A 24,355-nucleotide genomic window follows, 5' to 3' on the forward strand; every position below is an offset into this window, starting at 1 on the left:
TCTGGGAGTGAGCCCAGTGTGCTGCAGAAGGCAATAGCTGTGGGAGGGAAGACTCACTTTTCCAGGAGCATTCCATGGGATAGGAACCCCAGGTCAGGGCTCCAGCACAGACTCATGGGAGGCAAGAGGCAGATGCCAGCCTCTTGGGCCTCAAAGGCATCCCCCTAGGCAGTGCACACAGTGTGCCTCTCCTGTTGACGAAATCAGGGAATCAGGGTCCGTTTACATTTCCAACTTGTGCCCCTGAGCTGGAAGCCTCTGAAAAAGAAAAAACCAGACTAATTTGCACTTCCCAGGAGGCCAATTATGGAAACACCTGCAATTTAGGAACGGAAAAATATCAAAGATTCCAAATCAGGAATGCCCTTCATCACACTGCGCAGAACATGCTGGAACAGCAGCTGAAATTAGTCTCCCTGCCACATAATGTGCCTTGTTCTGGTACACTTGTCAGTAACAGATGTCATGCCAACCACCAGAAAGATGCTCCCTTTAAAGAGACAGAAAGCCCCAGAGTCCTGCCTATGGCCAAAGCAGGGAGCCTAGCCTGGGGCTCTGGCTGCCACCTGTTAAGGGCAGCAGCACCATCACAGTCAGCACAGTACTAACAGGGGCTCTACAGGTCCTTCAGTCTTACCACCACCATCAAAGGGGACTTCCGGTCTCCTACCACATCATACGAACGTGATCTGTGCTCGACTTGTGGCTTGTGCACCATGTAAGTGCTACAACACAGCAATGTGACTGGGAGCCCCCTGCCCGGGAGCACCCTTTAGGACCAGCTTTCTTCATGGGAAGGTGCTTGAGCCCTGTGGGTGTCCCGGAGATGTCAAATGATGGCTTGTGTAGAACGTTAGAGCTCACTTTGTCAATGACAAGGCTGATGAATAGAAGATAAAGCTCCATGGAAACCAGGACCCTGAGTCCTGTGCTCCTTCCACTGCCCCACATTGGCTCACAGACCCCTGCTTTAAGTCACAGGCCACAACCCAGCGTGTTTCTTCTAGAAGTTTTCCCGAACAGAATGCACTCTGCCTTTTCTTGGCCACCAGAGTCTGGTTTCCTTCCTACTCAGCATTTCTACAGAGAAATCCCCAGAGTTTTTCTCCATGACACCTTGAAGACCCTCCCCACTCCCATATCCCTCCTACTCTAAATGATGTCTGGGGCCTGTCTTGTGCAGAAGGGCTAACATCACCCTCCCTGGACTCCATCAGCCCAGCTGTAATCCATACTATCCCACGACAAGACTGGACATGATTCACAATGAACAGGGATTCCTAAGGTCCAGCTGTCATTCAGAAACCAGTTAGGTTGCAAGTTGGGGGTCACTTCCATGTGTTCATTGAATGTCACAGCTGAATTTAAAGATTATGAACATCTGGGGGCGCCTGGGTGACTCAGTTGGTTAACCATCCAACTTTGGCTCAGGTCATGATCTCACAGTTCGTGGGTTTAAGCCCTGCGTCGGTCTCCGTGCTGACAGCTCAGAACCTGGAACCTGCTTTGGGTTCTGTGTCTCCCTCTCTCTCTGTCCTTCCCCTGCTCACACACACTGTCTCTCTCTCAAAAATTAATAAACATTTAAAAAAATATTATGAACGTCTGACCTACCCCTCCATACCCTCCATCACACCTCATTTGCAGATGAGGAGTGAAACCCCAAAAATGACGTAATGCCACCAAGGTCACACAGCTCGTCAGAGGCCGAACTGAGACTAGAACATAGAACAGAGAGTTACCTCTGCTCCTGAAATATTAGAACTGGTTGTGGTCTTAGAAACCAGTTTATTCCAGGCCTTCTGGTCCCACATCATTGTACGTTGCCTCTTCTACTATTGGACTGTGACACCTTGTGTCTCCTGCCATCACCCCCAGCCTTCCCCATGGGTTTATCTGTTTCCTTGGCCTCTTTGTCTGAGGTTGCAGAAAGAAGTATGTTGTGTACCCAGAAGGGACCCTCAGCAAGCTCAGCATAGCACAGAGCCCATTTTGTCTAGCACTCCGTGGTCCACTTTGCTCCCTGCAAGACAAGCTCCCTGTCCTCTGGCAAAGAATTTAGCCATTATGGTAAAGCAGAACCATGACAGCAGCCAAGACCTAGCTGCCCCAAGCAGCACCACCTGCCACCCCCCCACCACCACCACCTGCATGCCGTTCCATTCAGGAGAAGGCTCTGTCTTCGGGGGCTTCGGACCCTCTGGCTACTTTAAGATCAGGCCCTGAAGGTGTGTTGACCATGGCTGGCTTTCTCTTGAGCAGTTATCAGGAAGCAGGAAGCTCCTTCAATCCCCTGGAACACAGACTGGGGAAGCCCTTCTACTTTGAGCTAAGAAGAAAACTCACCCTTTCAAATTCAGCCCAGCTAGTCATAATCCGTTTTGATGAGAGCATTTGGCCCTGGACTTTCTAGGTGAAATGAGGCTGCCAGGTGTCCTTGTGCACAGGGCACTGCTCCAAAAAGAAGAATGAGCCTCAGAACTGGGCTTGCAACTCGGCGGTAGCTGCTGCCCAGCTGGGCAAGCAACGGTGGACAAGGCACACCGTTGCTGGACACCTGCTTCTTCATCCCTCAATGGTGTGGGGGTGGGGAGTACACATGCACTTACCCGTGAGCATTTGCATGCAGGCGTGTGCCCGTGCATGAGTGTGTATGCATGTGCATGTGTGTACAGATGTGCATGCAGGCGTGTGCTCGTGCATTGTGCAGATAATAACCCTCATGTGAAAGACACAGGAGTGTGGTGAAGATTGAGAGATGGCATGGGAAAACTAGAAATATCAAGCATTCTACCCATGGGACAAACCACTCTTTTTTCTCTCTCAAATGCACAAACGCACTCCCTTCTCAGGGCCTCACGTGTGAAGCACAGGGACTGTAGAGTCCCTGTAGGTCTGCCATTCTAGGAATGGATGACTCTCCCGCCTTCCCGCCACTCCTGGGCCCCTCCCCAGAGCACTAGCCTGTGCCTGTAGATGTTGGCTGGAATGACCTTTTCTATTTACTGCTTCTCTGTTGTCTTTTTTGTCCCATTCTGTCCAAGATTCTGTTGCTGTCCCTTGCTGAGCCCTCCATGTTAAAGGCCTCAGAGGCTGGGCCTTTTCAAAGAGGCAGGGAATGCCCTCTGGTTCCCTGATCTGATACCATGAGGGGGAAAGACGTTTTTAAAAATGTTAAGCATTTGTGAACACTCTTTTTTTTTTATTTAATTTTTTTTACATTTATTTATTTTTGAGAGACAGAATGAGACAAAGTGAGAGTGGGGGAGGGGCAGAGAGAGAGGGAGACAAAGAATCTGAAGCAAGCTCTAGTCTCTGAGGTGTCAGCACAGAGCCCGATGTGGGGCTCAAACCCACAAACCATGAGATCATGACCTGAGCCAAAGTCTGGCGCTCAACCGACTGAGCCACCTAGGCACCCCCCTTTTTTTTTTAGAGAGAGAGCAAGAAAGGGTGAGGGGTAGGGGGAGATAGAGGGAATCATAAACAGGCTTCATGCTCAGCAAGGAGCCTGACATTGGGCTCAATCTCATGACCTTGGGACCATGACCTGAGCTAAAATCATGAGTCAGACCCTCAACAGCCTGAGCCACCCAGGCGCCCTGATTTGGGAACATTCTTACACGATGTAGGAAAGAAGAGTATGTTCTCAAAGAAGCTGCATCAAGGTCCTTATTTCTGAGGGCCACTGTAGGGGTACAGAATGCATGTCTCTGACCTTGTCTTTCTGGTCTAAGACTCTGGAGTAGGGTCCCGGCCTCAGAGAGATGATTTTGAGTGGCCCAGTGGATGGAATTAGGAGCTCTAAACCCATCTTAAGGGTGAAAGCTGCTTTTGATTCCCTACCTTACCCCTTTTCTTCTCTTCTGACCCCCAATCTGCCTACCACCTCTTCCCCTGCCCCACTCCTCCACAAAGATTTGACTGGGTGATGGAAGTCTGAAGGTATGATCCATTCCTGCAGGGATATTTGGATTTTATTAGGGGAACTTTGAAAAATATTTTAGGGAGGAGGAGAAGAAAGATATATGAGGACACTCTCCTCCTTTTCCATCTTTGCAATAGTAAATTCATGAAAAATAATGATTGTCTTTGCCTTGGTGTATTGCTTTTATACATATGTAATCTGATACTTACTATAGTATACACAAAGAGCATGTGGATTACACTACAGTGAGGAACCTACAGTCAGAGAGGTTAAGTGATTTGAGCAGTACCCCCACAGCCACCCCGCAGTGGCAGACACAGGACCAGAACTCAGGTTCCATGCTTCCCTGTCTAGTCCCCCACGTCTCCTCCCAGGAACTGCATGGGGAGGATTGTCACCCTTGGCCTCATATGCTTCCAGCTATGTGGGGGGGGGGGGGGGGGGAGGCATCTTTTTCTGATTTGGAAGTGATAGGCTCATTCCACCTTGCAGGCATCGATTACCAGGTGAAGATGGTGCATGTGGATGGCTCGTACGTGGCCCTGCAGCTGTGGGACACGGCCGGGCAGGAGAGGTGAGGAGCGTCCCTGGTCAAACCCTGCCTCCTGCATTGCCCATCACAAGGCCTGAAGGTCCAGGCAGTGGGGGGGGGGGGGGGGGGGAGCCATGCAGCCCATGACCTGTGACCCCTTGATGGCAGGTATTGCTGTATCACCCAGCAGTTCTTCAGGAAGGCCGATGGCGTCATCGTCATGTATGATCTCACAGCCAGACAGTCATTCCTGTCGGTCCGGCAGTGGCTGAGCAGCGTGGAGGTGAGCTGGTGACCTTCCTAGGAGCGCTTATGCTGACTCCTGTCTCCCCTTTGTCCCTGCCCATCTCCTGCCTGGCCCTCTGCTCTTCCAAAACCCAATTCAAAACCCACCTTCTCCAGGAACAAAACAATTCTGACGTTCATATGGCCATTCATCCAGCCCAGTACTGGGTACTGGGGATTCAGAAATGAACAAGACAGACACAGTCCCTGCCCTCATGGAGGCGGGGACTTGAAAAATACAAATTATATCAATAACTGTGTCACTGCAATTGCCGTAAGCGCCATGAGCGAGTGGCATAGGATTGGGGGAGGGGCTTAGAGTGGAGCATCAAGGAAGGTTTCCCTGAGAAACCCACATTTAAACTGAGTCCCACCGTGTTCTTCCCCCTTTTCATCCCCGCACTGTTCCAGCTGCAGGGAGCCCAGCTGTGCCTAGCCTAGGAGAAGCACCACGCAGTGTTTTGGGGCCTCTGTCACATCCCTTCACAATGTGAGGGCCCCTGGCTCACCCCAAAGTTACCCTGGGCAGGGCACACAGGCAACAGTACTCTTCTGTGAATTCTGGGTTATCTGTGGGACTCTACTCTCTTGATTTATACTTGCAATAAGTCACTTTAAAAAAAAATTTTTTAATGTTTATTTATTCTTGAGAGAGAGAAAGAGAGCATGAGCAGGGGAGGGGCAGAGTGAGAGAGGGACACAGAATCTGAAATAGGCTCCAGGCTCTGAGGTGTCAGCACAGAGCCCGACGTGGGGCCATCGTGGCTCTAACTCACAAGCCATGAGATCATGACCTGAGCTGAAGTCAGACACTTAACCAACTGAGCCACCCAGGCACCCCAACAATAAGTCGCTTATAAGTGCTTTTTACTTTCTGACCATCTGCATGTTCTTCCTCTACCCCTCACATGTAGCCTTCACAAGGCCAAAGTCAGTGTGGACAAGCCACATATGTGTTTTACAGGGCCTCAGCTGAGTATTTAACCAAACAGTCAGAGAGGATGTCCCAACTCCTTCCACTGGCGGGATCCATGCTTTGTTCATTTATTTGTTGAAACCACTGCCAGGCACTGGGAATTCTAACAGCAGATAAGAGACAAGTTTTCTGTCCTCATGGGGTTTATCCCTGCTCAAGCCCCTAGAACCTGCCATAGCCCTTACCTCCTGACCACAGTGTAACACTGCTGTGAAGGTCACTCCTAAGAACTGACACTATGTTTGTCACTGTGTAACTGGTGCTTGGCATGGGGCCCCCCCAGAACTAGTGCTCAGCACATGTGGGAGGCATGAATGGATACGGAATCCTTACGCGGGCAGAATACTGGAGTTGTTCATTTCTTCATCCTTTTGGCCCTAAGATCTGTGATTCCTCCCACCAAAATCTGTTTCTCTTCTAGTTTAGGTTGGCTGGGCCATTCCTTTCTCTGCTGTTAATCCACATCCCTCTCATTTCCAGGAAAAATAAGGAACAAGAATGGAAACTAAATTCAAAGGTTTCTCTGAGATTTGCTTAATACAAATTATTTCTCAAAGTACTGGGCTTAAAAAACTTACAGTAGAGAAAATATAAGTTTTGAAATTTAGTGAATGGCTCTACACCAAGCTAATAAGGGAAATAAATTGTATGGGTAATCTGGAAGTGATTCTTGTTAAAACTTTAGAATTTATGACATGATTTTTTTTTTGATACAGCTACAGATTTATCTTCCTTGCAGAAATTAAGCACCAGGAGAAACATTAGGGATTACCTAACCCAGTGGTTCTCAACCTTTCTTCCTTGGAGCCCTGGGAAGATAATGATGTCCCCCAGGAACTGGGGAGTGCAGGAAAAGGGGCCATGGTCACAGTTCTGGGTCCTTCACCCCCATGTTGGTCAGAGCCACTCTTCATTCAGTTTTCTACATTGGAGGCCCAGGTACAATTTTGTTAGACAAGAGGATTTCCCTTCGAAAATCACTGATCTAATATAGCCATCTCATTATCAAATGGAGAAATAGAGGCCATGCCTTCTTTTGCATCACCCATTCTTTTCCCAGCCACAGACATTTAATCCCTAATTTGTCTCCTAATATCTAAATCTTTTTAAAAGTTTTTTTAAATGTTTATTTATTTTGAAAGAGAGAGACAACATGAGCAGGGGAGGGGCAGAGAGAGAGAGAGAGAGAGAGAACCCCAAGCAGACTCCATGAGGTCAGCACAGAGCCCAATGTGGGGCTCGATCCCACAAACAGCGAGATCGTGACCTAAGCCAAAATCATGCGTCAGATGCTCAACCGGCTGAGCCACCCAGACATCCCTAAATCTTGATATATACTAAAGCAGGCAGAGGCTGTTCAAATAGTCTGGGATCAACAGGGATGGATAGAAGCAAACTTATAGAAACATGCTGTCTGCCGTCAGCAGGGGGTGTAGTTTCTGAGGCCCTTGTTTTGGACCAAGAGCCCAGGATCTAGCCAGAGAGGTGGCATGTCACACTGAATTTGGCAGTGGTGGTGGTGTGAAGGAATATCAGAGGGCCATCATGGCAGGTAGAAGAACAAGTTCCATCATTCTCTAGAAAACCAGACCAAGCACCAGAATGTTCTGTCATTCTCTGGAAAATCAGGCCAAGCACCAGAATGTTCCATCATTCTCTGGAAGACGAGGCATGTCCTGAGCGGGGTAGGGCTGAAAAGCATCAGCATGCACCCAGGGAAGCCCTCGTGCATCTGTAGGCCCAGAAAGCCACGCCAAAGGGGCAATTCCATATGCAGTTAACTCAGAATTATCTATGTGTGGATGGGGCTTTTCTGTATAGTTCAGAGCTTGAGTTTTCCTTCTTAAAAATTTTAGCAGAAGGTATAGGTAAACTCAAAATGATGATTCCAAACCTGGACAATCAGGATCACCGTCAGTGCTTTCAAGCAAAACAGATGCCACAAGCCTTCTCTCCCAAACAGAATGATTCAGAGGCTGGAAATACAAAGAAAAAAAAAAAAAAAAAAAAAAAGCAACAGTTCCCCCAGGTGATTCTGATTCTCAGCTGCCATGGTTCCCCCAACCTGGGAAGTGCTTCTCAAAGTCTTATATGCACAGGAATCTCCTGGGGACCTTGTGGAAATACAGAATTTGACTCAGCAGGTTCAGAATCTTAGGTAGCCCCTGAGATTCTGCATTTCTAACAAGTTCTCAGGTGAAGCCAATGCTGCCAGTCCAGGGACCACACTCTGAGAAGCAAGGTTCTAAATCAGTTTCAAAGATGTCCGTGCTTCTTCAACAAGAATTTGCTGAGCATCATCCACATGTCTTGCACTCGTGAGGCTCTCTGGGGGACTGACTCGGTGTGGGGACCCAGTCTGATGGCCCAGGATTTCGAGAACAAGTGCAGGGGGCCGTGGTGTGAACATCTGAACAAGTGTCAGATGGTGGAGTCTGTGTTGAAGGTGTGGAACAGTGGGATCATGAATGCAATTATTCTCAAGAGTCTTGAAAAGCTAAGTCACTCTGCCTTGGCAACCAGCAATCAGGGGTGTCAGGTGACAGATTAAAACCTGACACCTAATTTGATCAGAGGGAACTGAAAATAATAAGAACTTTATATTTGTGGAGTACCTTATTTTTCCACAGAGCTCCAAGCACTTTGCCAACTCCCTCGCCTAGAGAAGGGAGGGTGGAGGGGGAGCTTTAATAACAGGCTTTGGGTTCCGAAGCCTTATTATTAAGTGAATGCTGGCCAGCTGTTCTCAGTGCCCCTTCCTCCCGCAACCTGAAAAGCAGTGTAAAAAGAGAGGACTTAAATTGCCACAGATTACACGTGGCAAAGACTCGCTGTTGGAAGAGGTTGTGTGGGGTGGGAACAGATGCTTGGGGGAGGTATGGACTTCCCTGAAAAGGAAGCTCTCACCACCCCAGCTTGGCACTTCCTGGCCACGAAACTGGCCAATCACCTAATGACAGAGTGGACCAGAGGCTCTGAAGGGCTCCTCCTGGCCCCCACATGCTGACAGGCTACAGCATTTTGGTCCTCTGGGGGAGGGAGGGGGGATCCAGGATGGAGGAGTGTGTGCGGATGAGAGGACCCTAGAGGATCCTTCCAGCCCCGAGGGAACCCAAATCCTTTGAGATTGAAAGAGAATGAAAGCATGCCCTGCTTTATGAGGTGGGAGAGCCCTGCCCCCATGGCTGTTCTCCCACCCCACCCACCCTAGTTTTCACCCCCCAAGTCCAGGCAGCTTTACCTTGCCTGCAGGCCTTCTGCAGAAGGGGCCTAACACTGTGCCCGTTATTGTGCCATTTTACATTTCCTATGTACCTGATAGCGAACCAAAGCAGGTAGCCATTCCTGCCAATGCAGTATTCCAAACCCTCCCCTACCTCCTTCTCATCTCTGCTTGGGGGGACCGGTTCAACCAGTCTAATCTAGAGAAGAAACTGGTTGGGCTCTAAGGGTCCCATGGTTAGATCATGGAACAGACTGGACATCTGGAGTCTGGAACAGACTGGACATCTGGAGACTTTGGGGCCTGTGTCAGATAGGGAAAATGGGATTTGGTACAAGCCTGAACGGGCCGTTCGTTGGTCCAGTTCCAGTTTGTTGGTCCCCAATGTCTGCACTCCGGGTATGTTGAATTTCTTGTCTCGATCTTTTGTCATTCTGATAGCCCTGTGTTGTTAGGCCTATAAGTCAAGGAAGTGGAAAATGACTGAAGTCATTAAGCCAACACGATCAGTGTCTCCGAAAACAAAACAAAACAAAACAAAACTTGGAGATTAATCTAATGCAGCTTCTTGTTTTATAGATGAAAAGTCCTGCGATCCAGAGAGAGGAAGTGACTTGTCCAAAAGTACCCACAGCTTGCCAGACGCCCAGCCAGAACTGGAATCTAGGGCTCTGCCACTGCATTATGCTGCATTATGCATTATGTGACAAGAGCGTCACATGGCCCATGGTTGAAATCTGCTTCTGAAAAATAGGTGTTCGTTTCTTTTTTCAGTCCTTCCCACTTCCGCCCCAAAGCAGAACAGTTCTTTAGCTCAAAGGGGCCAGGCTCACTCTCCTCTCATTTTGTGGACCACCAGCTAATTCTCGTTCTGTGATCTTGGTCATTGGTGACAATGTACAGCACAGAGCAAAAAATAGCAGTTTGATTTTTTCCCCCTGTTCCAAGTTGAGCTTGAAGTGCTGGCAGTTTAAAACGAACTACACGAATAAATCTTGTTTTGACTCATAGTCCAGGGGGTGGATAAATATGGAAACCCCCAAGATATAATTTTGCAGTCATTTTTTTCTTAGCATAACTACATGCTTTAATGTGCTGAGAAATTTTTTGTTCTGGCTCCAGAGAAGTAGCAGCACTATCCTGGCTAAGTGCTTTTTCTTGCCTCCCAGCAAATGGATATTAACACACACACACACACACACACACACACACACACACACTACAACCAACCAACCAAACCCAGCAGCTGCACGTTCTGAGCTGAATGCCAGTCCTCTGCTCCAAGCTGACAGCTCATGTTATTTAAAGTCAGAGGTGGGTAATCTTTTGAATTTTAGCACGTCTGTCTTCCAACAAGCTCAAGTTCAAAGATAGGCAACTAAAATGGTTGAAGGTATGGAGAGGCTTCTGTGTCAGTGTCAGAGGACAGCAGCTTTTTGGGGCCATCTCATAGCTCACAGAATAGACTCTGTGAAAAGTGGTGATTCTGACAGGTCCCACACAGACAGAGACTGTATGCCCAACTAAGTATGTTCAATTCCTTCCCTCTGACCTGCCATGCCTACGGAGTTCTACCAAGCATCTATAGACATTTCAACAGAAATCAGGTGGGGCTTAGACTTGTTTGCCAAAGGAGGTGTGCTTTCGACTTTTAAAAGGAAGTGTTGCTTCATCTGATAGGTACTGATGAGCCTCTTTGTGCAAAGCAGTATCCAGGCTGAACAACGGGTTGGGTATGTGAAAGGTGTCAGGTTTGGGCAGATAGCTCAAGACTTGACATTAAAGTCAGAGAGGACCATGAGACACCCACCCTAAGCCCCGCCCTCCCCATGGCCCTGTGTCAGAGACTAGTCTTGGGCCAGGGTGATGATGGCTGACTGCCCATGGTGAATAGCACACCTTCCAGCCTTCCATGTGTTCTCACTTGTTTTTGCCTTGACTTTGGAGATAAGCCTGATTCTTTATCAGTGGCAGGCCAGGGTCCACAGAGGGGAAGTGAGGTGTCCAGAGTATTTGTGTAAGAGAGGAACAATGCAAAGAACAGAAGCCACAGCTCCAGCTGGGGGCTTGGCTTTTATCAGCTCTTTCTAAGATGTTTTATTTTTATAACCAAGAATTGCTTTAAAAAAGAAGACTGCTTCCCTTCCCCACCCAGAGGCAGCCCTGCTCTTTGTGGTACACGGGGCTCCAATGTTGGGCTTGTGACTATCCCTTACCTGATGCTTAGTCATTCAGTACCCACTATCCCCTTTGCAAGTGATGAAACTGAAGCCGTCACCCATTCCAGCATACCAGAATCCGGGTTCGAATTCTGCCTGGGACTTCAAGTCTGATGCTCATATTTTCAGCATTTCCATGTCAAGAAATCCCACAAGCCTTAGTCATTCCTCACACATAAATCTACAAATATCTCTCATGTGCTCCAAACAGCAAGCCTTTTGGCCCATTTCCCTGCTTCCTTCTCTTTTTTCCCTTTTCTGTGAAAAAGTCTTCACACAAGTTTCTGTGGCACAACAGAGTCAGAAAATGGGGGTATTCCCATTACCCAGCACTCTGGTAATAGGGAGCCACAGCATTGTCTGCATGCCATTAGTGGTTTCTCATGTGCAAACAATTGAAATGTGGTGCAATCCACTTAGCACGTCAACTCCAGTGCACGTAATTTAATCTATTTCTGATGGATCAGAAGACACTGTAAAGATCATGTAGTGCCTTTGACTCATCATTATCAACATTAATTACCATCTTACCATGGATAAGTGGAAATACCACTTTTAGAGAGTTCTAGTTAATAAGACACTAAATAGAGAGTTCACTGGAAATCAGAATTTAGAGAAGAACATTAGAGAATTGTGGACCCATATACTAAAGGGTCCTCATAACTCAGTGACTTTGTTATTGAATGTTCTTTGGGATTCTCTGAACCTTAACGTTCTCATTTAGGAAATGAGAATTTTTTTCACTACCAAACTGCGATAAAAATGAATGTGTAGATTAAGGAACCGTTGAGGCTTTATTTCAAATTTAATTGCATTCAAACTTAAAATACATGTACCTATTGGGTGGACTTTGGACATTTTTTTGAAATGGTGAGATAAAGCAGCTGAGTTATTGACAACACTGTAAGTGATTACTAGCTTGTGTTATCCCCTAACCCTCTCTATTTCGGACAACATTTCTCTGTGATGAATAACTATTGTTTACCAAATTATTATTAAAAGCCCCTAATTAAGTATCTCATGAAGTAAAAATCACAGACTGCTTAAATGTGAGTATTACCATATTTACTCACTTAATAGCTGTGTGTCCTGGGCCCTTGGCTTGCCCTCCTCAGGGGCACAAAAGGTACACGCATTTCACAAGGGAGGAAGCCCTGGGGTGCAGAGACTCCAGGGTGCAGGCCTTTGGCTGATATGCCACAGTCACTGGAGGAGTAAAGAAGGTTGACCCCTTGAATAAACCTGTTACTTCTGGCCCAAGAAGTGCAGCTTCTGTGGCCACATGCTTCTTCCCCATGTGGGCCTTTGGTCAGAGCTAGAGCACCCAATAATAGTGATCTATCTGTACTGCCCCCCGTGGTGACCTCCAGTTAGGTGCACAACAATCCTTTTATAGGCACTGTGGCCCCACGCCTCGGGGAGCTTATGTGCCCAGTATGAGGCCCCTGGAGATGCCATGCCTAATCAAAACAGTCCCTAGAAATGCTCCAAACCACATTGCATTAATTCCTTTCGTTCATTCTGGTTCATTTAGACAAAGTCTGGTCACTTAGGAATGTTTTCGGGGATACCCTAAGTGCTAGAAACGGACACATAGTTCATGAATGTCTTCTGTCCCCTCATGCTGCTACCCACAGCACACCTGAGGAGCCTGCATGGCCCATCAGGCAAGGGTGAGTGGGGAGGGAGGGAGGCCTCAGACACCTCACAGAAGCCTCAGAAACTGAGGCTCTCAGCTTTTGGGATGACTCTTATCGCCTGGCCTGCTGTGGCAGCAGGGGATTCGCAAGCCAGATTGTATCTTTACTGCCAGCATTTTAAGCCTGCCCTTCTGGGTTTTCCTTCTGGATGCTTCTCTCAGTTGGGGGATTATCTGTTTTGCAGGAAGCTGTGGGAGACCGAATTCCTGTTCTTCTGCTGGGCAATAAAATTGACAATGAGAAAGAGCGGGAAGTTCCCCGAGGCCTTGGAGAGAAGCTTGCCAAGGTAAAGAGCAAACTTTCCATCTCTCTAGACAAGGTACGAGCCCGAGGACAGTCAGGCAAGTGCCCAAGAGCCTTGGTGGGAGCCTTCCCTGGAAGCCCCCTGGGAAGGAAGCAAGTGGGCAAGATGGGTGTCCTGGCATCGTGGAAATGGCATGTGGATGCCCGTGCATGTGGAACTTTCTGTAGAAAGTCACACATTGCAAGATAGAGCTGGCTAGGAATGACTAGGTGGTATGGGGAATTTTCCCAAACACTTTGCCCTGGAACTCAGAATGATAGATTCTTAGATACTAGGAGGTTACTTCTTTAAATCCCCTATCTGATCTTTGAATGCCTTCCTCTGTGTTTCCACTTGATCACCTTCAGGGATGAAACACTCTCTGTAAGGCAGACTGTTCTTTGAACAGCTGTGTTCACGAGTTTATCCATTCTGATCAATATTGAGTCCAAAAGCGGTGAACCCAAGATAAACTCAGAGCATGCCCTCAAAACTTTACCATTAAAATAAGCACCAGCCCTCTTACCCACGCTGGGGGCCAATAAGGCTTGTTGGAAATCAGGCACAAACAGTGGCACTCCTTGGCTGTTTCTACTGCCTCCGAGTGCTTTTCAGGAACCTGTGTGTCTGAGAAGGTGGGGGTGCTTTCCAGCCCTAGGATTCCATATCTCTTAGTGTGCTTGCTCTAAACAGGCACTCATGGGACACCTGGGTGGCTCAGTTGGTTAAGCATCCGACTTTTGATTTCAGCCAGGTCATTATCCCAAGGTCATGGGATCAATCCCCACGTTGGGCTCTGTGCTAAGCGTGGAGTTGGCTTGAGGTTCTTTCTCTTTCTCCCTCCACCCCTTCTCTTTCTCTCTCTTTCTCTCAAACTAAAAAAAATAATAATAATAGGGGTGCCTGGGTGGCTCAGTCAGTTAAATATCCAACTCTTGTTTCCGGCTCAGGTCATGATCTCACAGTTGTGAGTTCGAGCCCCACATTGAGCTCCGCACTGACAGTGGGAAACCTGCTTGGAGTTCTCTCTCTCCCTCTCTCTCTCTCTGCCCCTCCCCTGCTCGCATGCTTTCTCACTCTCTCTCAAAATAAAGAAATAAACATTGATAAATACTAATAAATAAATAAACAAACAGGGACTTGTGACCCCAGAGGTCAGGAAAATGGGCACAGATGGTAAGAGTCAAGTAAAAAAGGAGCAGGAAGGGTTTGGCAGGTGTTCCTGCGAAGGGTCAGAGGGTAGCCACATGTCTGCAGTCCCTTACCCACAATGCTCACAATACTGAAACAGAAAGGTTTGTAGTGTTTTGTCTGGCAGAAAAATCTGACCAGGACTGACATGAAGCCATTTATGGTCTTTTTGTTTACCTCACTTGGATAAATTTTCCTATGTTTCAAGAAATATTAATATGTTTGATCATAGGGTGCTATCCCAGACCAACTGAGGGTAATATATAGTATATACATCTGTTATTTTTGTGAAACTCAGAGTCTCTGGATTCCAGAGTACATCTATATCCAAGGAGTTTGATTAATGAACTGCAGGCCTGTATATTTATCATCCCATTTTTTTTCCCTTTTTATTCTTTTTTTTTTTTTTTTTTTTTTTTTGGTTAATTAAAAAAAGAAAATACAAGCAAATGAGGCTCAGAGCAGTTAAGTGATTAATTCGAGTGATCGTACAGGTCCTCAGGGGTGGAGTCAAGACTTGAAGGTGGAAGGTGGATCATGCCTTCCAATTCTAGATCCTATGTACTCTCCCTCCTCCCACCGTGAAGTCTTCATTCTTCCAAAGACTGACCCAGAGTCTGGCTGTGGCACAAGTGTGGACAGGGGTAGGATCTGGGCCTCTGGGGTGTGAACCAGGAAAGCTGAACTGGGGGCCAGTGTCTAGAGCCTCCTGATCTGCAAGCCACAGAAGTGTCCTCATTCAGTGCCTGCATCCCTACAGGGCATCAGCCTCCAGAGTTTCATGCCAATAGCAATGTCCTAAGGAAGCAGGAAATCTATTAACAGGAGTGATAAATGGATATAATGATGAGGCTTAGCCAAGAGCCCCCACCACGCAGGCAGCACAGCCTCTGCGTCCTGAAGTGATCGACAACTGTCCTGTGACACGAATGCTGACAGCCTAGGCAGCTGGAATAGTAATTAACTGGTGTGAAGGAGAATTCCCACTGGTGTACCTCAGTGACATCTGCCCCAAAGTTCACGGAATGCGGGTGTTCTGGGCAAAACAAGCTGCTGGGAGGCCTGCCATTAACTCAATAAGTCACTGAATGAACTGACCCGCCCTTTATACTATGCCCTTGGTTTCCCTGCCTGTGCATTGTGGAGAATGTGGTGCATCCTGGCCTTTGTTCCTCTGCCTGCACCACAGGCTGGTGTGAAAAGGAAATGGGCATCTACATACCTCAGAGCAATTTGTGAAAGCGTGAAGCACTAAGGCAGCATACTGTTTGGTGTTTTACAATTGTTATAGCTCACCTGGGAGATGCTTACAGAACTTGCATTAGGCAGGGAGCCTGAGGAGACTGAAATCAACCTTGAAGAGAGCAGGGATGGGGAGAGGAATTAAAGGGGACTGTGAGAGGAAGTGAGGCAGGAGGGCTGATGCAGATGGGGTGTTCTCCTCCCATGGGTCCCTCGAGCTCCCCCAGTACTCTCTTTTTGTCCCCTCTGCTTTATGGTTCTAGGAGAACAATCTGATCTTCTATGAATGCAGTGCCTATTCCGGTCACAACACCAAAGAGTCCCTACTTCATCTAGCCAGGTAAGGAAGGAGGCACATCCCAGCAAACAGAGTCTGGTGGGAAGCACTGCACTCACCCCTGAGAGGCCATTCCTCTGTCTGCCGAGCCTTCTGGGTAAAGGGGTTGGAGGCCTAGGGCTTTGTGTGGGATTCAGGGACAGCCCTCTGAAACACAATAGGGACAAAAAAGAAAGCCCCCTTGCCTCTTGCCCCCCCCCCATAGTCTTCTTCTGGGTCTTAAAAGCTGCCCTTTTCCCAGGGATCCTCTTTTTAAATGCAAATGCTTCCAGGAAAGGTCTTATCATAGGTCCCTGAACACTGGCTAATATCTTAGCAGGGATTAGCTGGCAGCCGGCAGGGAACAAGAACAGTTATAATATGGGCACGGGGGAGGGTGAGGAGAAGCCAGGGAGAGGAGGGGCTATTTGGGGGAACGAGAGGCATCTAAGGTGACAGCTCTCAAAGGGTTAGTTCCATCAAAAGACTGGTTTCATAAGCCTCCGCCTATACCAAAATTTAAAAAAAAAAAAAAAAAAAGAACCATACAGGGCCCCATTTTCAATACTTGGAAATTCACTCATTTACCCATCTTGGCATTCATTTCATTCTATCTGTCCACCGACCTAACCATCCATACACCCAGTCACCTATCCACCCATCTACCTATTCATCCATCCACCCATCCATCTATCCATCTATCCACCTATTCCTCCAGTCTATCCACCCATCCATCCACCCATTCACACATCCATTTATGCATCCCTACATGTATCCATTAATTCACCAATGCATCCATCCATCCATCCATCCAACAAATACTTAATAGTGCCCATTTTGGGTCCAGTGCTCATTCTGGGGAATTTTGTAAATATTTTCATTTGATTAATTAAGAACCCAGAATAACATTTTCTACGCATTGGAGAGACTGTGGAGTTATGGAAGACCATGAGGAAAGTTCTAGGCTTTTTCCTGCCACTGATTCTGGGGTAAAGTAAGTCTACCTCTCTGAGATTTGCCCCCAGCATAGGAACATCAATCATACCCTCTCTGCCTACTCAGACTGTTGTAAAATCAAAAGGGATGCTTAAGGTGAAAGCACATTGAGAGTATAAAGCAGGGATAAGATACTTACCACTATTTTTAATTCTTCACCTCCTACATTTAATCTGCAACTGTGGCAACATGGGACAGACCTTCTATAGAGTTAATAACCAAAAAGTATCTTCTTTGAGTCTCTACTGTGTGCCAGGTACTACGATAGGCTACAGAGACACAGAGACAAAGTATATAGTCTCTGCCTTCAAGCAGCTTTCTCACCTCAGGGAGCCAACAAAGGAAGCAGTGCATTATGACATGGGGTGATGGGGTTTTTACAGAGGAATGGTCAAAATGCTGTCAGGGGCACTTACATCACCTGGAAAATCTGGGGAGGCTTCTTTGAGGAGGTGTCATGAAGGATCCATATTGGTTAAACTTTGTCTTTACAAATTATGGTTATGTAGCTGCACTTCCCAGGGGGAGACTTTGAAAACTCTGATGCTCTGGTGATGTTGGGTTCCCTCCTTATCATCCAGATGGCCTATATATAACCCAATGGCCTAGCAGCTCTTCTCTACTGACACTATACCTTCCCCTCTCCCAGGATCCTCAAGAAACAAGAAGATACAGCAAGAGAGGACACCATACAGGTTGACCGCTCTGCCAAAAAGAAATCCTGCTGTGGCTGATAGGAGTCCTCCTAGGACTGTTCCACCCAGGCCTGGGGTCCTAGGACCTACCCTGAATCCTGCACATAGGCTCCCACTTGGATGCCTCCACCATAACCCGCCCAAACCTTTGTCTGTGTCAGTGACTTGCCTCCACCAACAGGAGGGGAAGCACATCTAGTCAGGAAAGCTGCTCTTGGAGCATTTTGAAATCTTCTCTCTCTTCTCTCTCTCTAGACCCCAGATGCCCATTTTTCCCCCAGCTTGGATTTGTGGGGAAAAGAAACAGATGGGATTTTCCAGAAAAATCACCACATGCCTTCTCTACCTCCCTTCTGCTCCCCTTGCCCTTTGGAGCTGCAGCACTGTGGTTGCCATGGCAACTGTGCAGGGCAGACTTGCTGCTTCCTGTAGGCCAAAGATAAAGCACTTGGGCAGGGCCAGGATGGTTGGTCTTCCCTTGGCTCCTCGGGACATCAATGGGATGCTCTTGGCATATGCTTCGTGGACCTTGAGATGCCCACACAGGTTGAGAAAAGCAAGCCAGGGCACCCACATTCTATTCCACACCCCACCTCCAGGGGCCCTGCTTCTTGCCAGGCTGCAGAAACCAGCCTCTAAGCAGCCAGCATGTCTACTGTATTTGTTCCCTTGGGGTCTCGGGAACAGTGCCTTACAAGAAACCCACAGCCTTTTCTCTCAACCACCCACCCATGACCCTGACTCCAGGGTGGACTGCGGGTGATTTAAGTATTAAGTGTGTGCCCATGATTAGGGAGAGGGCTTCCTTCCTACTTAACTTTCACTAAGAGATGGAAAGAAAATTAGGGAGAAAAACCCATCTGCTGCTAAACAGAGCGACCATTTCTGGAGTATAAATAAGGTATACATAGCTCTGTGAAAGCCATTTTCCAATGTTTCTCAAAATAGCTCTTCGGAAAATTGTACATGATGATTAATGGGATAGATTGACATGCAGGCAGTGAGACCCAGCACCAGGTCCACAGTTACTGACTTCATTTTATTTTATTTTATTTTTCCAGAGGACTGTATTACAAAAAAGAAAGTGAGGCCGTGGTGTTGACATATAGCTGGTGTTTAAGAAGTAAGCAGAGTATAGCTATAGGCTTCAGCATCCCTGTGACTCTACCAGCACAGGGCACTCACATTGAGGGGAATGATCTGGGCCCATGTATTGTTCCTTTGTCTGGGTAGTGGTGAGTTTCCAGCCCCAGCAGTGCTCCAGCATCACTGGGGTGGAGGGTGCTGGTAAAGGCATTCTCGCCCTGGGTAGGGAGCTTGGGTGAAAAGATCATAAAGATCACTGCATATTACTGCTCTAGGGCTGCAGGCCCAGCCCCACAGGGAAGTGAGTGGTACCCACACCCAATCAGAACATGTAAGAATAGAGAGGAGCAGAAAGTGTCCACAGGCCTCCAAGAAGATTCAAGACAACTGTGCACAGCCAGCCAGGCAGAAGAGAATCCTCTGGTCAGAGTTCCCTGTAGCCTCCACCCCAGACTCCTAAAAGCATCAGTGCCCTGTGGGTCACCAGGCAAGTGCCTGCCTCCTTTTCATAGGCTTTTCTTTCCCCCATTTAGTGCTTGGAGGCACCAGGGGGCCCACGGAGGGTGTAGAACAAAAGCCAGCACTAAGTACCAGGAGGTGCCCCATGGTCTTGGGCAAGTCAGCTCCCTGCCTGGGCCCCCTTCCCATCAGTAAAATGAAGCGTGGGCTATTCGACACTTCTGGCTCTTCCTGCTCAGAATGCTTATGATGACAGTAGGGGCTCTGGCCCCTAGTCCAAATTTGAAGGGAACTCACAGGAAATTCCTTTCTCTAAGAGAGGGCACTGGTGATGGTCTCATTAGTGGGATGCAGGGGATCACCCAGAAGTAGCCCTCCAATATCTGTGTGGGTGTGTGTTGCTGTGTGATTATATGTTATGGGGAGGGTGCAGAAAGAGGGTAGGGATAGCCATAAAGAAAGCAAACCAACTCTCCTGCTTCTGAAAACAAAAAAGCAGAGATGGCAACTGGAATTTATGGGTCAGGCAGGCTATACCTGGAGTTGCCCAGCCCACACATGCTTTTATCCCCTATACCTAGTCCCTGGTTTGGGGCTGCATTTGTCCACTTCAGAAAAGTGCATCTAGGGGTTACAGCAGGGTGGAGTGATCCTAGTGCTGACCCACCAAGTAAACCCCCACAAATCCTCAAAGGTCCAGGCAGAAAGAAGAGAGTAGGAAAGGTCTTTAGGCCCCTGCTGCTTCTTTTTCCAACTCCACTTGAGACAACTATGCATGATGGCACCTCAGAGAGACTCTGAGAAATTCTGTGTCCCCAGATCAGAGCATCCCCCCTCTCCCCATTCCTTTTAAGCTATCATGGTGATCAAAGACACCCCGGTGGCTGTGAGCCTGTCCCAGGGCCTGGCAGAGTGCTGTCGGGGAAACCTCTGGTTCCATCCTATTTTCATTGCTAAAATGGCCTTGAGCAAGTCACCTGAACAGGTTTCATGTTTAGCTGTAGGTTGGAGGTTTCAATGTCTACTTTCCATGGATATTTTAAGTATTAAACGAGGCAATGAATGTGAAATACTTAACGCAGTGCCCAGCACATAATAGGTACTAACAAGTACCGGCTATTATTGTTGTCAACATTGAGTCACTGCCCAGGCCATCATTAGCCTTGCCCTAATTTCAGATTTAGAACCAGCTAACACTAATCATGTACCCATAAGTGAGGGCTTTCACAAATACTACCTCATTTGAGTACCCAATTGCCCTGCTCATTTGCCTGGCTTATGAACTTGTTTTCAGTATTGCCTCCTGGCCCTGATCTTTTTTGTTCCTGTGGGTTTCCTGGCTTTCCAAACACCCATATCTTACCAGTGTCTGTGGTATGGTTTCAGCCCACAGTCCATTCTGCTTCCCTCCCTGTGGTTCTCCAGGACTCAGACAGCAGCTCAGACCTGGTGCCAGGGTGTTTACCTGAGAATGACCTGTGCTCATCACAATCCTTGGCCCCACATTTTTCTCCCCTGTTCTGACTCCTTGTGCTCCTTCTGGTATCTGCTGCTGCCCTCAGCCCCAAGTTGTCCCCAAGAACTTCAGCACCAAACCAAAGCCCTAGTTATTTTGCTGCTTGTCTAGCATTTGTCTTTCTTGACAGTCCCTGAAGTCTTTTCTGATCCTCCGTGATACACTAGCTTTCTTCCACTTCTCCCCATCCTGTACTTTTCTTCTGTTCTTAACATTTCCACCCAATCTTGGACTCCCCTTTTCCCTACTCTCCACACCCTGGGCCCACTCCAGGCCATAACTGTATGTTCTATCAAAAATAGCTCAACCTTTTGTCTCTGTCACTAGCAGTCAATGCTCTAAAGGAGCTTAAACCAATTTCAGCTAAGATATTAATGCAATTGGTGGTTTAAGGGCTATGTATATACTTTAACAAAAAATTAAAGGAGGAAAAACTTTATTTCAAGGGAATAAATTCCTAATGGTCATGGGGGTCAAAGATTTAAGACAGAACTGCCTTCCCCTAACACAATTTGCTTCAACCTATTTCTAGGTTCATATAGGTTTATAATTGTTACATCTTCTTTATGAATTGACCCTTTATCATTATAAGGTGTCTTTCTTGCCTTTAGTAACAATTTTTGTCTTAAAGTCTATTTTGTCTAATATCAGTATAGCCACACCAGCTCTCACTTTCTGCCTATTTATGCTTTTAAATCTAAACTAAGTCTCTTGTAGACAGCATGTAGTTGGATTGTGGTTTTTTTTTGGGGGGGGGATTGCTTTTTGTTTTTGTTTTTTATTTTAGAAAGAGAGAGAGAGAGAGCACATGAGTGAGAGAGAGAAGCAGAGGGAAAGAGAAAGACACAGGGCTCAATCCCATGATCCTGGGATCATGACCTGGGCCAAAATGAAGAGTGAGATGCTCAACCAACTGAGCCACCCAGATGCCCCTCGATCATGTTTTAAATCTATTCTTCCAATCTCTGCCCTTTAATTGGAGAGTTTGCTATGTTTACATTTAATATAATGGGTAAAGTAAGATTTGGTGTCTACCATTTTGCTAGTTCTTTTCTATATTTTATATTCTTTGTTCTTCTGTTTCTCCACTACTGCTTTCTCTTGTGTTAAATAATTAATTTCTAGTGCACTATTTTAATACCATTCCATTCACTATATATATTTTAACTTATTTTCTTGGTGACTGCCCTGTAAGTAACCATTAATATCTCAATTTATAGCAATCTAGTTTGGATTAATACCAACTTAATTTCAATATTACACAAAACTTTGCTCCTCTATAGTTCCATGCCCCCCTCTCATATGTTGTTATTGTCACAAATTATATCTTTATACATTTTGTTCCCATCAACGTAGATTTATTGCTATTGATTTATGCAGTTCTCTTTTAAATCAGATTTTAAAAGGAGTTATAAACAAAAAATACATTCATACCATTTTCTGTATTTAATTACATAATTATTTTTACTAGTGCTCTTTTTTTCTTCATGTTGATTCAAGTTACTATCTAGAGCCTTTTCACTTCACCAATATTTCTTATAGGAAAAACCCCTCTCAGTTTTGTTTACATGAAAACGTTGATTTATCCTTCAGTTTTGAAGGATAGTTTTGTCCGATTTTGAACTTCTGGTTGACAGCGTTTTTGCCTCTTTGCTACTTTGAATATACCATGCCTAGTTTCTGGCCCCCATGGTTTCTAATGAGAAATTACCTGTTAATCTTATTGAAGCTCTTTTGTGTATGTTGAATTGCTTTTGTTTTGCTGCTTTCAAAATTCTTTTTTTTTTTTTTTGGCTTTCAACAATTTGATTTTGATGTGTCTAGCTGGAGGTCTTTTTGAGTTTATCCTACTTGGAGTTTGTGTAGCATCTTGGTTGGTTTCCATCAAATTTGGGGAGTTTTTGGTCATTATTTCCTTAAGTATTCTTTATACCCTTTTCCCCCTCTCCTTTCCTTCTCCTGTAATGCATATGTTGTCATGCTCGATGGTGTCCCACAGGTTTCAGAGGTTTTGTTCATTCTTTTCTTCATTGTTTTTTGTGTTCTTCAGACTGCATAATCTCACTTGCCCTATATTCAAGTTCACTGATTCTTTCTTCTGCCTGCTGAAATATGCTATTGGGACCCTCTAGTGAATTTTTTTTTCCATTGTACTTTTCAACTTCAGAATTTCTATTTGGTCCTTTTTTTTTTTTTTTCAACGTATATTTATTTTTGGGACAGAGAGAGACAGAGCATGAACGGGGGAGGGGCAGAGAGAGAGGGAGACACAGAATCGGAAACAGGCTCCAGGCTCTGAGCCATCAGCCCAGAGCCTGATGCGGGGCTCGAACTCACGGACTGCGAGATCGTGACCTGGCTGAAGTCGGACGCTTAACCGACTGCACCACCCAGGTGCCCCTCTATTTGGTCCTTTTTATAATTTGTATGTCTTTATTGATTCTCTCTATTTGGTGGGATTTTGTTCTCATGATTCCCTTTAGTTCTTTAGACATGGTTTCCTTTAGGTCTTTGAACATATTTAAGTAACTCACTTAAAATTTCAGAGACCTCACATTAGTAGCCACCTGCACTGTGTACAAATCAAGTTCTGCTTGGAAGTCATTGCTTCCTTCCTCATACTTCACACAACATAGCCAGAACTTGTCTCATTCCTTAACCCAACCTCAAACCTCCTACCTACAGCCTTACCTGACTTCAGGATTGGAGGAGGGATATGAAACTCAAAAGTCTTTCAGATCTGAGAACTGTCCCCTCCACCTTGAGCTCCTTCATGTCCTGCTGGAGATGTACTGCCCAAGGAAGTGTCCAGCTCCTGGAGGAAGTGACGGGAGGCCAGAAATCCTCAGGCAGTGTTTTCTTTCCTGCCAGGAATCCAGACATTCCATAAAGCTTCACTCAGAAGGGATGGGGGATGGGAAGGGAGGAACTACAGATCAGAAGTGTTTAATTACTTCAAAATAACGAAATCACAGTACATAAGCATACAGAAACAAAGATTTAAGCAACTTCTTGGTGACTGGGCTTAGGAGCACTGTCACCTCTCCTCCCATTATTTGGGGAAAAGAAATTTGCTACACAAAGCCCAGCCAAGTTTAGTCAAAAATCTATAGGATTTTACTTTATTAGTTATTTCTTCCCTTCTTATCTGGTGTGTGTGTGTGTGTGTGTGTGTGTGTGTGTGTGTGTGTGTCAGGGTGAGGGGTAGGGATGATGAGGGGTAGGGGTAGGGTTGCCAGGATGTAGGATCTTTCTAAACCTTCCCCACTTCCTGACTTTATTAATGTTTCTATTAATAACTATGTTAATTATCCACAGTAACAAACATCATAGCTCCAACTTTCACACAATTCAGTGGAGCCAGTTTCAGTGAAGTGGCCTACTTAGGAAGAACCTTCCTGGAAATGATGGGGGTTGGGAAACCATATGGTGCTTGGCAGAGGACCTGAAATCAATGTAGAAGCTGAGAAGCATTGGTGAGGCTGTGTCATTTATCATCCTGGAGTAGGACTGAGTCAAGTCCAAGAACTGACCCTCTCTCAGGGCTGGAACTTCATCAGCACTTTGGCTCTGATTCAGAAGTGGTACTTGCACTCTGTTGACATAGCAGTAGGAGACTCCCAGCAAATGAGGACTCTTCGGGCCATGGAGGTCTGTGCGATCATAATGAATTATGACTGGATCCATCTGACCTATAAAAGTAAATAC

At 46.5% G+C, this 24,355-nt stretch overlaps 1 protein-coding gene across 1 annotated transcript in view; it reads left to right on the forward strand.

Moving 5' to 3' along the window:
* CRACR2A (calcium release activated channel regulator 2A) overlaps positions 1 to 18,047 on the forward strand; it is a 133,359-nt gene extending 115,312 nt beyond the window's left edge. Inside the window, exons 14-18 of the mRNA XM_040462641.1 lie at positions 4,421 to 4,502; positions 4,629 to 4,743; positions 13,048 to 13,149; positions 15,843 to 15,919; positions 17,541 to 18,047. Coding sequence (XP_040318575.1) covers positions 4,421 to 4,502; positions 4,629 to 4,743; positions 13,048 to 13,149; positions 15,843 to 15,919; positions 17,541 to 17,625 — 461 coding nt within the window. The 3' untranslated portion in view covers positions 17,626 to 18,047. The remainder of the gene's footprint in view (positions 1 to 4,420; positions 4,503 to 4,628; positions 4,744 to 13,047; positions 13,150 to 15,842; positions 15,920 to 17,540) is intronic.
* The last annotated feature ends 6,308 nt before the right edge of the window (positions 18,048 to 24,355 follow it).

This window comes from Herpailurus yagouaroundi, unplaced genomic scaffold (genome assembly GCF_014898765.1).
Source record: "Herpailurus yagouaroundi ecotype Mexico unplaced genomic scaffold, PumYag 355, whole genome shotgun sequence".
Lineage (NCBI taxonomy): Eukaryota > Metazoa > Chordata > Mammalia > Carnivora > Felidae > Herpailurus > Herpailurus yagouaroundi.